General features: G+C 38.0%; 2 protein-coding genes across 7 annotated transcripts in view; one reads left to right on the top strand and one right to left on the bottom strand.

The window, feature by feature from the left end:
* RELCH (RAB11 binding and LisH domain, coiled-coil and HEAT repeat containing) overlaps nucleotides 1–12,159 on the bottom strand; it is a 91,063-nt gene extending 78,904 nt beyond the window's left edge. For 4 of the 5 annotated variants that reach the window (XM_081078095.1, XM_081078094.1, XM_081078096.1 and 1 more), the window contains exon 1: nucleotides 11,432–12,104. In XM_081078095.1, coding sequence (XP_080934221.1) covers nucleotides 11,432–11,957 — 526 coding nt within the window. In that variant the 5' untranslated portion in view covers nucleotides 11,958–12,104. Of the gene's footprint in view, nucleotides 1–11,431 lie in introns of all 5 variants that reach the window. The other variant, XM_081078092.1, reaches the window with a different exon arrangement.
* A 251-nt stretch (nucleotides 12,160–12,410) lies between these two features.
* Nucleotides 12,411–14,841, top strand: part of PIGN (phosphatidylinositol glycan anchor biosynthesis class N) — a 94,700-nt gene continuing 92,269 nt past the window's right edge. For both annotated transcript variants that reach the window (XM_081078065.1, XM_081078066.1), the window contains exons 1-2: nucleotides 12,411–12,596; nucleotides 14,523–14,586. The gene's annotated coding sequence lies outside the window, so the exon portion shown is untranslated. The remainder of the gene's footprint in view (nucleotides 12,597–14,522; nucleotides 14,587–14,841) is intronic.

The following is a 14,841-nucleotide window of genomic DNA, read 5'->3' on the forward strand; positions in this document are numbered from 1 at the left end:
ATTAATATCCTAATTCATTAAAATGTATTCCACCGAGTCAGAAAAAAAAATTTATGCGGGGAAGTAATTTCAACTTTTACTAGACTAACCTGTAACAGATTTTGTAAATAAAACGTACTTTGGATTTTAAGACTACTATGAGGTAATATTATAGCTCTAAGATAAATACACTTTCTTAGATGCAGTCACAATTTTTTCCCCAGGGCAAGCAAATGCCTTTCCAAATACTCTAATATAAAAGAAGAGTTTGAAAAAACTTATTTCTTTTATGAAGAAAAAAGCTACCATGTCCTAATATGAAGTATGCCACAAAGCATTTCTTCAAATTCCAGGACTGTGTAACTTTTTAATAATAATTCACTTTATAACTCAGAAACTGAATAATCAGGAACTTTCAACAGTTGGAAAACCAGTAAAACCTGTATGTAAGTTTTATTAAGTCTGAAAACTAAATCCATTACACACAGTATGACTATAAGGCATGCAGATTTATCTGATTTGATAAATCACATATATAAGTAGTCTTATTTATATTTAACATTGTAGTACTGATGGCAAAATGAACTGACAATAGTTAAAAGAATTAGTCTTAGACCCTTGAAAAGGTAACCTTTAATGGAAATTATATAACACCTCAAAAGCTAAATGTATCAGAAAAATTGACCAGTTGCTGAATGGTAAAGACTATTGGTTAATTCAATTAAACATTTATTGAACAACTCTGGTGTACCAGGTTACTCTAATATAAAAAGAAGAAGAGTTTGGAAAAGTTAATCTCGGGAAGGTACAGCAAAATAATAGAGAATAATTTTTTAAAGGATGTGGATTAAAGAAGTCCATCCATGTAGGTGTGTTGCATATGCTTATATGTACATTAAATGTTTTTAATAGTTATTAATAGCAATTGACTGCGACAAGGATTAAAAATTTTCACTACATACTCTGTACTGCTTGAATTTTTGTTTTCATTTTAGAATTTGTCTTCCAAAGGCATTTAATACTTTATATAATAGCAACATTTTATAATTAAAAAGTGCTCATAGTACCCAATTTACAATTAACCGAAAGAAAAATAGTATCAAGCAATTAGCTTTAAAATTCCAATTCTTTCAGTAAAGGTCATTTACCGAACCATACCTAAAAAGCTTGTCATGGTAAATAACAAAGGAGAAAATATATAGTATATAAATTCAATAAATAATAAATTTACCTTCCCTTAAAAGCTGAGGTTGTATATAAACATTTCAATATGTTATCCACTTAAAGATGGATCTTAGAGATCTGTCAATGACAAAACTCACATTTATATTTTCTGATCCTCAGTTCTTGGCTAATGCTGAGGCTCATTTCACTGATCCCTATATTCAAAACATTTGAGAGCGAGAGGCAATCTTAGAGATAGTCCACCCACTCATTTTTACAGATGAGAAAACTGGGCTATGTATTCATTCAATGAATATTTTACTAACCCACAGTGCGGAGTAGAAATATTAAATTCAGTAAGGCTTGGTCCTTTCCTTAAATAAGCTTATACACCACTGGAATTAAGCCATGTACACAGATAACAGCGTTCCAATCAGAGCATTTTGTGTTGAAAGATTGAATTAATCTGAGCAAGCTAGGAGTAAAATTCACGTCTCCCAGTTTGCAATTTATCTTTTCTTCATTACAAGGTTCCACAATGAGCTAAAATTCAAAGTCAAAACATTTAAACTTAGGAAGAGTCTAAAACACAAACTTTATTGACAAACTATTCACTTAAGTTAAAATTGCTCTAATGCTGGATTTTACCATATGACCGGTTGTCAGGTAAAAAGGAGGATTATTATTAATGACAATAGTTATTATGATACTTAACGTTTTTGACTTGTTCTGTGCCTGATGCTGTGCGAGACATTTTTTGCAGATGACCTTATTTAACCTTAACTACGCCCGCAAAAGGAGTCGTAACCATCTGCATTTTACAGTAAAGGAAACAGACTATCCAGAGTTGTGCAACGAGGAAGTGTCAGAGTAGAAATATGAACTCAAGCTTTCTGACGCCAAAGCCTGAGCTCTAGACCTGAACAATATTTAAGAGCATGCAAATGCTCGTATCCTGGCTTGCAGGTCTGATACTATGCATGGCCTCAGAAAGATGGACTCAACTTCGATCCAGCAGAGCTAAGGGAACAGGCCAATTTTTCACATTTCAAACCTAACATGTCTCCAGAATCCTACCACCTATGGATCATTTCTTTAACAGAACTTCAAGTTATTCAAAGCTTGTTTGCCAGGCACACTATCAGGCATGAGTTACACAGACATAAATAAAACATGGTCTCTTTTATTTAACTCATGTTAAATAAACATTTATGAATTATGTACTTTATATAAGGAAAAATAATATGAACGGCACTGAGTCAGGAAAGTATAAAACGTGTTCACGAGGCTGATTAAACAGTGTGAGTACAGCAAAAGTTTTGTATATGAACAACATGGTGGAAAACGCAGGAAGGAGCAAAATTATTGGGAGAACTTTATTATACACATTCATAATAAAATATTTTAAAGCAATTTTTCATATGCTCCACAAAAATGGGGAAAATTAAAATTAAAATACTAATAAAAGAAGGGTTGGAAAAAGTTGCTTTGAGCAGGAGGAAGCAATTTGAAAAGGTTTTAGTTGGGGGGACAGGAACAAATAGCTTTTAAAATCAAGTAAGAATACGGATGGGAGAAGAGATTAAAGGCACAACCACCAGTCAGTTATCCGGCTAAAACTGAAGGTCCAGATGTGAGCTAAAGGCCTGAATTAAGTAAGGCAGCGCACCAGTACATAACTGATAGTTGGCAGGAAATAACCAGAAAACATGACATGATTTTGAGCAGTCAGCTACAACAGGACCAGCTGGTTTCAAAAATAAATGAACATCGTTTCTGACTGCTGGGAATTTTTGAAAGACTAGGCAGGAAGATCTGGAAGGAGGCTACACCCATTATTGCACTGTGGTCTCCTCCTTGAGGCTTAGTCATGCTCCATGACTAGACCAGAAACGTAGATGTAACCATGCAGCAAAGCTTCAAGATTGAAAAAGAGAATACAAACTAATTCAGCCTCATAAAATTACTTCATTCAGAACAATTGGTGACTATATTCGACTCTAATTCCAGGCTTAGCTGGTTCTAGAACCACCCCTATGTAAAATGTGCATGTCCTGACCAGGATTGAGTGCTGTGCAGTGGATACCTTGAGGAGATTAAATGCTTTAGGGAGATTATTCACCTCTACCTTAATGTGGTGCTATGGTCACTTTATTTTCTCTAAATGATCAATTTTGTACTACCTGACTTGCCTTCTACATTAAAAAGACTGGCTACTCTGACTGCATTAATAAGATATATGTACTGTGAATTACTAAGATCCTTTGCCTGATCATATCCTAAAATGATCTGAGAACTTTTGCAGAGCTGTGCCTCAAAGTTGACATAACACGGTAATTGTGGTGTAATAGAGAGTGCAGTCTTGAGGTCAGTGATCTGGGTTAGAATACCAGTCCTGCCACTTAAGACGTGACATGTGGTGAAATGTAAAAAAGGTAAGCCCCTGTGCGCATGTCCCAACCAGCAACCGACCTCTGCTGCATCACTGTTTAGACTCTTCCGTATGTATCCTTTTAAACTATGCCAGGCATATGCAAACTTCTCCCTTTTGCACATAAATAGAAACATATACATGTTGGCTGCATCCTAATTTACTCAATTTATAAGTTGGTGACCATTTCACATCAACACATACAAATTATCTATTTAAATTAATCCCTTACTGTTGGACATTTACGTTTCCCATGTTTAATACCTTTACTTTTAAATGATATTTTAATGAATCTTGATTCAACTGTTTCAATGCAAACAAGCATGTCTACAATAAATTATGAAAATGGAATTGGAGACTGAAGAGTCCAGTGAGAACACAGATTCATAAATCACCTATCAATATAGGCTACCTTTTTTTTTAAACATTAAGGTACACACCATTTGATTCAGCAATTCAACTTTTTTTGTTGTTATAAATTTTATTGGGGAATATTGGGGAACAGTGTGTTTCTCCAGGGCCCATCAGCTCCAAGTTGTTGTCCTTCAATCTAGTTGTGGAGGGCGCAGCTCAGCTCCAAGTCCAGTCAAGGTTTTCAATCTTTAGTTGCAGGGGACGCAGCCCACCATCCCACGTGGGAATTGAACCAGCAACATTGTTGTTGAGAGCTCGGTGCTCTAACCAACTGAGGGCTGCCTTTCTGGAAGCTCAGCAGCAGCTCGTTGTCTTCAATCTAATTGTGGAGGGCGCATGTGGGAATCGAACCAGCAAGACTGGTGTTCGGAGCATGTTCTTAACCAACTGAGCCATCCGGCTGTTGTTTTGTGCACCTGAAACTAAATAACTCTATGTATGTATGTATGTATGTATGTATGTATGTATGTATGTATGTATCTATTTAAAATGTATGCTACCTTTTGATATAGGCATCTTATTTAAATGTTTAGACAAAAATCAGTATTCTTACTATTGTGACTTATTAAAGGATATAAAATGCAAATATTCATCGTTAAGAATAATGGCAAAATGTGACCTAGGTGATAAATTCATAACTTTCACCATTCTACTTTACATTGGTCAACTGTCCTTACAAATCTACCCCTGAAGGAAAGAAAAAAGCTTTTATTCTTACCATGATTGCAAAATAATGACAGTAAGAAGGAGCTACTTCTGACTAGAAAAATTAGAAACTTTAAGACTATCGCTAGGTACTTTTTTAATGGTAATTCTACTTCCACACACACATATGGAATATTTACAAGACTCCCATACAATGCAATAAAAAACTATTGAATAGTTTTGTTCACTTGAAACATGCTAAATATATCCTAAAAGATATCTGTGTCAACATTATACTAAGAATTTATAACTTATTCTGAAGATTTTCTTTCCAAACAGAACTGATCCTCAAGGTTACAACTGGCAACAGGAGATTGAGAATAAACTGGTACATATGTAACTAATAGTTTGTGAGCAAAGAATGACATTTTTTTCGCTGTTATTTTTTGCAAATTTAATTAATAGATTATATAAGACATTGACATTTAATAAGGTAACAGAAAAGGTAAACACAGCCAGACACATATGAAGAAATAACATGTATGATATAATCTTTGTGTTCATACACCAGAGAGAAGATGGTATTTCACGTCACAAAAACACCAAACTCTGTTCACACTGCAGGATTAAGATTGTAGGATTAAGTGCCAATTAATGGTGGAACAATAGAGTCAATTCCCATTACAAAATTTCCTTGTTTTGTCATAATTAATCACATGAAAATGTTGACAAAACACAGTACATACTGTTTTAATCGCTTTTTTAAAAAAGTGCAAAAGATAAAGTCATATAACCACTACCTGATATAAACTAACACTTTTCTTATAAATTTCAAAATTTAAAAAGAAATACCACCTTCATATCCATAAATGTTTCTCTCCTCAAAGGCAATCACAATACCCAATACAATTTCACAGAGCAACGTGTGGTGATGGACGTTAATTAAACTTGTAGTAATCATTTTGCAATATATACTTATATCAATCATTCTGTGGTACACCTAAAACTAATACAGTGTTATGTGTCAATTATATCTCAAAAAATAATTGCAATATTGAAATAAATACTCACATGATAAGGGAGCTGAAGTAGATCAACCCTAAACTAATGCAAATCCCCAAAAATTCAAAGAGGCACTGCATTCAAAATATGGGCAAACAGCAAAATACTATTTAAATATCAACAAGAGTGTTTTTACTATAAATAATTAAGGAACCATAATTTATCATCAACTCTGACACTACTTATTGGTAGAAGCCAGTAAAAACAAATACCTAAATGAAAAAATAGGCTGTTAATACTTAAGCCCTTCCTCGAATGATATTTGCAATTCAGATCTAAGACTATTTTTAGAGGAAGGTAAATGTTCTTTTTCAGTTGATCATCATACAACCATGACCAGGCAGCACAGTTAAAAGCCACATAAAAACAAATTAACCAAATTTAGTTTTTGATCTAAAAATACCAATAAAATGAAAATTACACCGATTTTGGAAATGTCTTTTTCCAACCAGGTTTTTAAAAGACAAACAAATAAGCATACATTCTGGAGATCACCCCTAACTTACTTGTTTGAAAATCAGAAAGTATAGTTTTAATTTTTGACAGAAATAAGGTCTGTTCTCCCTGCTTAATACCCCTATCTTGCTTCTTTTTAGCCAAAGTATCACAATGGCTTGAAACATCATACTTCATTTTTACAACTACCCAAGTGGATACACTTTATTAAGTGGAGAACCAGATAATGGTAAGCATGTTCCCAGAAGATGTTTTAAACAAGGCAAAATATAAAATAAATATTATCTTTTCTTTAACCTCACTTCCTTTTCCTTACTCAGGAAAAAAGAGTCTAAATTTGGCCAAATAATAAAGTTACTGTTTATTCAAAATTTCACACATCCTTGAGGGTCAAATTTAAATTTTACTTTCTCCATAAGGGCCATTTCATTACCGTAATCACTAATGCTTTTTCCATGTCTGAATGTTTACGTTATCATCTGTACCACAGAAGACTATCCTATACTTCTTCCATGTATTAGTCTTGCCTCTCCATCAAGAACATGCATTCAACATTTTCTGGATCCCTACTATCCTTAATTCAGCACACGCTTTAAAAACATATTGATCAATGTAAAGTACTGAACACTAACTATATTCAAGTCATTGTGCTAAGCAGTGAAAATATCTGACTAAATTCCCACAAAAATTAATAACAATTTTGAAAGTACTGGAAAGGCATAGGCAAGAAAATGACAATTACGCAACAGATAAATTTAGGCATGCATATGGCCCAGACAATAGTGGAAAGTCTCATTCACCTAAAACCAGTGAGCCTAATACATTTTAGAAATACTCTGTTGGTATTTGCTCTCTCAGAAGCTAGAGGAAGCACTAAACCCAATTCCAATCTAACAGGTAGGAACTACTTTTTAAAGTGGGCGAGATGGGAACTTTGTAAAACTGTAATTATGACATTTTAGCACTAGTGATACTAAAAAAGGAACATTGAGCACAGTGAGATATGTACTCTTTGTGCGTTCTGAGAAAAGATAGGATCATGAAACAAAATTTTAAAAAGGAGGAAGATGACTCAGGAGGCTGTAGGCTCACAAATCGAAATTATGTTCAATCATATATGACTGCCCCGGGGTAAGTTAGTTGTCTTATAAAAATTTGAAGGCATGGTAAATACAGAACAAAAGAAATCCATCACTGAAAGGCATAAGTTAGTTGTCTTCCCCATTTGACCACCTACTGTCTGCTGTACAAAAAACTAGGCTCATCCTAACAAAACACAAGTTTGATTAGCTCTCTAAGGATTCAGGTGGAACCAACCAGCATTCCTCTGGCTAAGATACTAGAACCTGCTCAGTGTTAATCAATGACAGTGCCCCAATTTTTATCTTGCAATCTAACTGAAAAGCAAAATGATTACTAAAAAGAATTATTTTAGCTCAATGGGCAAAAATACAGGGAAAATACATATTAAATAATGTGTGTATATAGCCAAGTAAACAATACTAAATATAAAAGATCTAATTAGTTCATCAACTAGATCTAGTAAGAACATTGTGATGATGTTACAACAATTTATCAAACACTAAGACTTCCTGAGCATTTGTCAAAAGTAATTTTATTCAGTTAATAGAAATTCTACTGAAAACATTTGAATGTTTTATTAAGTGGATTACTCTTCTAGTCAAGAAAACTTAAATACAGTATGAAGTTTTCTTACAGTATTTTAAAAGCACTATTATATAGTATTAACCTAGGCCATCAGACTTTTAGGTAAGTAATTCAATAAATCTTGCAAAATTAAATTGTTTTTAGACACCATTAAAGACAACTACTTTTGATTATACACTCACTATTCTGAAGTAATATAAATTTTCAGATCAGGCACACATCAATCAAAACATATATATAAAAACAAATCAAAATAATTTAATGTTTTAGATAATCCTATATTACCAATCTTTATACTGTTTATAATCAACCAAAAAGTTCTTATTGAGTGTTATAAAATCGTAACCCAACTAGCAACAAGCAACACGCTAGAATTAAATATAAAGGATCTTTAAAAACAGGGAGTAGTCCAATCCTAAGAGATTTATACTTAGAATTCCTAAAATATAATTGTGTGATAAACAGCTTAGTCAAAATCTTCAAAACATGGCACTAACCACAGTATTACAGTCATTTTAGCATTTATTTTCTAAGTGGATTAAGACATTTACAAGCACTGATATTTTGATATATATATAATACATTTGTATTGAAACTGTACTAAAGTTTGCTGTAAATGTCTGCATGTTTATAGTAGAAATATTTAAGAAATATTTCTTCTTTTATGATACCTTTATAAAATAGAGTCCTGTTATCATTGATCTAAATATAAAAGCTAAAACTACAAAACTTCTAGAAGAAAATATAGGAGAAAAATTTTGCAACCTTGGGGTAGCCAAATATTTCTTATATAGGATACAAAGAGCAAGAATCATTACAGAAAAAAGTTGATCAACTAAACTTTACGATATTAAAAATTTTGTTATTAAGATACTTAAAAAATGAAAAAGCAAAGCATGCTGGGAAAAATACTTGCAAACATATATTGATAAAGAACTCAAGTCCAGAATATATAAAGAACTACAACTCAATGAGATAAAAAACAAAACAACAACAAAATACCCTAATTAACAAATCAGCGGAAAGATATGAACAGACATTTCACGAAAGCAGGTATATTATACTAATGGCAAAAAGCTCAGAGGAGCTCAGCATTTACAGTCCTCAGGGAAATGAAAATTAAAACCACAACAGGACACCATAACACTCTCACTAGAATAAATTAAATAAAAAGCTTGAAAACACCAATTGTTTGAGGGATGTAGTACATAAATTAGAACTCTCATACACCGGTGATGGGAATTTTAAATGGTACAATCCTTAGGAAGACAGTTTGAGAGTTTCTTATAAACTTAAATTCATACCAACTACATAACCCAGCAATTCTATTCCTAGGTTATTACCCAAAAGAAAACATATGTCCATGTAAAATTTGTACAAGCATGTTTGTTAGCTTTAAGCAGAGGCCAAAAATTGAAAAAAAACCACTAATGTCTAACAGAGGAATAGATAAACCAAAAAGAAATGAACTACACACAAAAACATGGATGAATTTTAAAAACTTCATGCTGAGCAAGAAGCCAGAAAAGAATATATGCTGCATGATTCTATTTATGTGAAATTTTAGAACAGGCAAAACTTATGTATAGAAATGCTTCTCAGTTGGGAAAGTTTGCCCTCCCCTTCCCTGGACTGCTCTAGAGACATGTTTAGTTGTCATAACTTGGGCGACGGGGTTGGTGGTGGTTGTTACTGGTATCTAGTGGATAAAGAGGCCAGGATGCTGTTAAACATTCTTGAAAAGTGTATCTCCAGTACATAAAACAGGTGCAAATAAATGAGGATGATAGGAAAGCAGAGGTGCACACGAATATTTGATTATAGTTAAAATGTGATTTGTTTGATCACAGGAGTTATTTCAAGAACCTATAAAAATGTATAATGCAAAAGGAATTAGAAATAAATTTTCACCCTAAAACATTACTAAAATGTATAAAGAGTTTAAATTATAAACAATTATTTCTTTCTTTTTTTTTTCTTTTTTTTAAACAATTATTTCTATATGAAAAGTTTTTAAGAGAAATTTTTGCCATAGACAGTGATATCAGCCATAATAAGGTATGTGAAAAAGGTTATTAAATTCTTTTAAATTAAATAGAGTAAGTTATGAAGAATATCTCATTTCATTATGTTAACACAGTAGAAAAACAGCAGATGCCATCCAGTTATGTTCAACAATAGGCCAGGGACTGCACAAAGTGTAAGGATATAAATATGTCCCTTGAAGAAGTGACTATCTAATGGAGAAAAATGATATTGTTGACAAATCAGATACAAAAGAGTTAAAGGCTATGGTTGAAGTTTGAAAGTAGCGCAATGAAAGCACACGGCAACTAAGTAAGGATGGGGAGTATGGAAAGCATCTACAAATGTCTTTTGAGCTGGGTCTTGACTAAGCATTAGAGCTTGTCGGGTGACAATCATTATTAGATAATTTAGAAATTTTCAAACAAAAAACCCAACTATGTAAAAATTTTGTTACACTGCTCTGTTACATTTTAGAGTCTTAAAGGCCATCAATGAGGAAATCTTTTTCTGGAGAGGAAGACTATTCTACATATCGAGTAAGGAATTTATACCTACTGAGAAAACTCCATACGCAAGGGCCAAATCTGTTTAGAATTTCCCTTGATAGAAAATGCACTTTGCATTTTCACTACATCTAAGTTTGGCATTATAAGTCTCTGGCACCATTCAAAAATATAGAGACAGAATTAGGGTTACCATTAGACGACAGTTTTAAAATTGTACGTTTAACGTTTTTTAGCACATTCCAGGTGGCCTCATGTAACACAAGAAAGCATCTCCTGCCATCAATAAGGGAAAACCTAAGGTGCCTCCCAAAGAGGACACTGGGGATCCAGTATATCCTTAGTAGGAGGTTTTCAAGCTATAAAAAAACGCTTCTAGACATATCATGAATGAGATCAACGACTTTTCTGTCCTGCCAAAAACTGATTTTAACAAGGTAGAAGAGTACATTCCTAACTCACGCAGAATAAAACGCCTGTGGGTGGTGGGGCCACGAGACACAACCGCAGGCAGCACTTGCCTACACCGCGCTCCTTCCATTTCCCGTGATTTGGGAAACTACGGAAACTCAGGCATCGAAATGGAATTAACTGACTTGACGTAAACAGACCCCCTTCCGTGCAGCCAGAAAACCCGATTTCTGAGTGAGAAAGTCACCGCAAAGACCAAGGGTCTGCAACGGGTCTGACTTCGCAGGGAGCAGCCCCGTTTCCTACCCTTTCCGCTCCGCACTTCCGGCCAAGGGTTTACCGCGAACCACGTAAGAAACACGGCTCCCTGGCAGCCGCGCGTCAGGAAACTGGAGGAAAAAGGAAAACCGACTCCAGCGACAGGCCAGCTTGCGAGGAGCCTTCCGCGTCGCCTGACGCCAGGGAACCAGAACCGCCGGTGTTTTCACCGAGACCGGCGCCAGCAGGGCAGCGCTCGGGGCCGGCGGAGCGCGACGCCGCCAGGCCGTGTCGCCTCTGGCGCCACAGACCCCGCCACGGTCTCAGTGAAACGTCCCTAAGCCTCGCCCGCCCAGCGGCGCCCCCCGCCCACGCGTCACGACCGCGCGGGGGCCAGGCCGCGGCCACTTACTGAGCTGTCCCCCGCCCGACGTGGTGCTCGGCTCGCGGCCTCCGGCGCCTCCGCTGCCGACGGCTCCCGGGACCGCCGGCGCCCCCAGCCCCGGAGGGGTCCCGCTCTGCCTCTCGAAGTTGCCGGGGTTGGAGAAGTAGTCGCGCAGCCGAGGCAGCTCCCGGCCGCTCTCCAGCAGCTCGGTGTGCAGCTCCAGGGCGGTCAGCAGGTACTGATCGCGCAGCAGCTGAGCCGCGATCGCATCAATGGACAGGCGGGCCGGGGTCTCGCCGCCGCCCCCCAGCGCCGCCGCGGCCGCCTCCCCAGGGAGCCCCGGCCGCGCACTGCTCCCTAAGGCCACGGCCTCCTGGGGCGACAGCGAGTCTGCAGAGCCCGGATCCAGGCCGCCCCCGGACCCCAGCCGAAGTCCGGCCCGCCGCTCCTCGGTCGCCGCTACCTCGTCGTCGTCCTCGTCGGAATCACTGAGGAAGGGATTCACGCCGCCGCCGCCACCACTGCCACTACCTCCAGGCGCCATCGCCGCCATCTTATCCTGTCAGGAGTGTGGGCACCTCCCTGACTGGATCTGACAGGCCGCAGCCTGTATCTCCCCTAAGCCCCAGCGAGCACTGCGAGCCTCCACAGCCCCGGCCTGGCCACGTCCCGTCTCCCCACCTAGAGAGACCAGGCGTAGGCGCCGAAGCACAAGGTCCGGACGCGGCAGCACCCACTGCCTCCGCCGCCGCTGCACCAGCAGCCCGGCTCTGCAGGCGTCTTCCTGGTCTCCAGTCTCGCGAGAAGCGGCGTGTGTCCTGCCCCCCTTCTCCCCGCCCCCGCCCCGCCCCCTCACTCCGCCCTGCCCGCTCTACTACTAGCCCCGGCGAGCAAAGCCGCTCTCGGCTCGAAGGCAAAACTCCGCCCCCACCCCTGTGTGATTGGCCAGAGGATGACGGAGGGGGCTGGCGTTACCTAGGATTGGTCCTAGAATTATCGCGAGAGCAGTCGTTGACCAGGTAGGTTTCGGGGGGCGTTCCGCGGTTGAGAAGCACTTATGACGGCGGCTCAGGAACGTTCTCTGGCTTCTCCTGTCAGGAGGCAGAGGAGAATTCTGCCTAAGAGTTGAGTCCTGCCTTCGCGCTGAGGAGGCCTTATTCCCGAGATCAGGCCTGACCCGGACAAACCCCAGGTAAAATCCGGGGACCAGTGCGCAAAGGTGCGGTGGCACCGAAACTGGCCCACCTGCGGCCACGGACACGCTGCCTCCTTCGCCCGCTTCACCTTTTCTTGCTGTTTGCTGCCAGTTGGTGCCATTTGCTCCGCACACGTAGCGGGGGCCCAGGGCAGTAGTTAGAATCTGGCGACGTTTCCCTCCCTTGCCAGCCCATGTGCCTGGTTGCCCTGATGGCCTGGCGACAACACTGGCTTCTTGCACTTCTAGTTGGTGCTCTAAAAAGGCAAGGAGCGGTGGAGCGAATAAATGGAAAGTGGATTGGCTTGGATTTGTGATACCCTGATAGCGTCTGCTTGGATGACAAACTGATGGGGGCTCAATAAACACATAGGGTTTAATACATGATTTGCACAACAGGGACCCTTCAAAATAGCAAATGCAGTCCCCTGAGTAGAGAGAAGTAGATTAACGTTTATTGACCTGGTCAAGTCAACTCCGCTTATAGCACGTGGCGCTAACATCAGTCCTGACGTCCAAAGCCCTGCTTCTCCCACGATGCCTTGCAACTGTCCATGTAGGCTGAAATCCGGATGTTGACTGTGACACTTAATTATTTTAGAACTTCCATGCTTTAGACAATTTTGATTTTCTTTGTCAAATGTCAGCACGTAAAGGAAGTATAGTAAGTTTGGAAGTTCAGCATTTATCCTTTCTGTCATTCCTTGATTACAATCCAAGGAGGTAAAGGGATATGAATTTCTAGCCAACGGTATCAGAACGCTATTCCCTAAGAGCTGCTATTTTTTTTTCACACATAAATCGCCACTTTTGCAGGTTTAAGGTTTCCTTTCTTTCTGTATAGCTTCCTTTAAGCACCCAAATAAATATCAGTAATTATGTTATCAGGTGAGTTACATATTACATTGAAGCAGTAAAGTATCTCCTTTAGCTCTGTGGAAAAATGAAAATAGAGCATTCTTATATAACCTGGTAGGTCAGGTTATTGGTTTACATGTAAAGGTATGCCAACTGTTAAATGTAGGGTGTAATTTCAGTTCACCCAGGCTCAGTAAACTACAATTTTCATTTGAATAAGGCTTTAGGTTTTTTGTTTTGTTTTTTGCTAGAAGTTGTTTTTTCATTGTTAGTACTAAAAATTTTTTAAAAAAATTATGGAACATTAACTCCTAATATTCAAATTCTAAATATTTTTTCTGTGCCATTTATTGAAGAAAAACATTAAAATAATCCTTGATCTTAGAAAAATGGCATAGAATAGCTCATGCTGTATTCTGTTACATATTTCTTAGCAAAAAAGGATTGCTGATCTTTACGGTAATTGAGTTTGCCATAGAAATCGAAAATGGAACCAATTTCTGGAATGGAGGAATGGCACGGAAAGGGCATGATTAGAAATGGACACTTTACATACAATATTTCCATTTCTGTAATGAAGAATTTTAGAAACCTCCTGCACTTAGGGTCCCTGAAGAGGATCGTTCTTATCAGGTGGAATTGCCTAAAGTTCAAATCACAGTTATACCAATTATTTGCTGTGAGACATTAAAAAAGTTACTTCTCTCAGCCTCACTTACATTCATCTATCTGTCAAGGAGATAAGGAAAGCACACAGAATCAGGAATATGCTTCTCACAGTGCCTGGTACTCAGTATACCATAAAAGATGTTCTTATAGTCAGTTAGCAATTAATGCAATATTAGTTTGTATTGAGAATATTTTAAAACAAATATCAAGTATTTAGCAGCTGAAGCTGGAAAAAGCAATTTAGTCAGCAGGGACCAGGGGGAATAGGGTATGACTTCTAAAGTTGAAAATAAAAGTAAAACATGTTTCATCAGAGAGTTGTAAGAAGTTGGATGTAGAAGCTCTTCATGATTGGCTTTCTATATAAATCTGCAGTTTCTTGTTTCTACTTCATAGCCTCTAATCATGGACTTGTTTCTGTGACCTTCCAACCGTAACAATCAACTGGCCCGTCTTCTCAGTAAGTACTTTTATTCCCCACGATACATACAGGTGTATTTATCAATTAAAAATGTTTAAGAAGTAGCACGTGTTAGAATATTAATGATTGCTGATCTCTCCTTAAAATAATTTATTATTAATATTTTGGGAACTTTTTCCTACTTAGCAAGATTTGCATTAACGTAGGTCTTACAGCTAATGTTTCATTGAATAATCAGGATAGTCATTGAAGTTTGTATCTTAGCGCTGAAATTGTAAGATTGCTTTTTTTTCA

Source organism: Rhinolophus hipposideros (assembly GCF_964194185.1).
Source record: "Rhinolophus hipposideros genome assembly, chromosome: 17".
NCBI lineage: Eukaryota > Metazoa > Chordata > Mammalia > Chiroptera > Rhinolophidae > Rhinolophus > Rhinolophus hipposideros.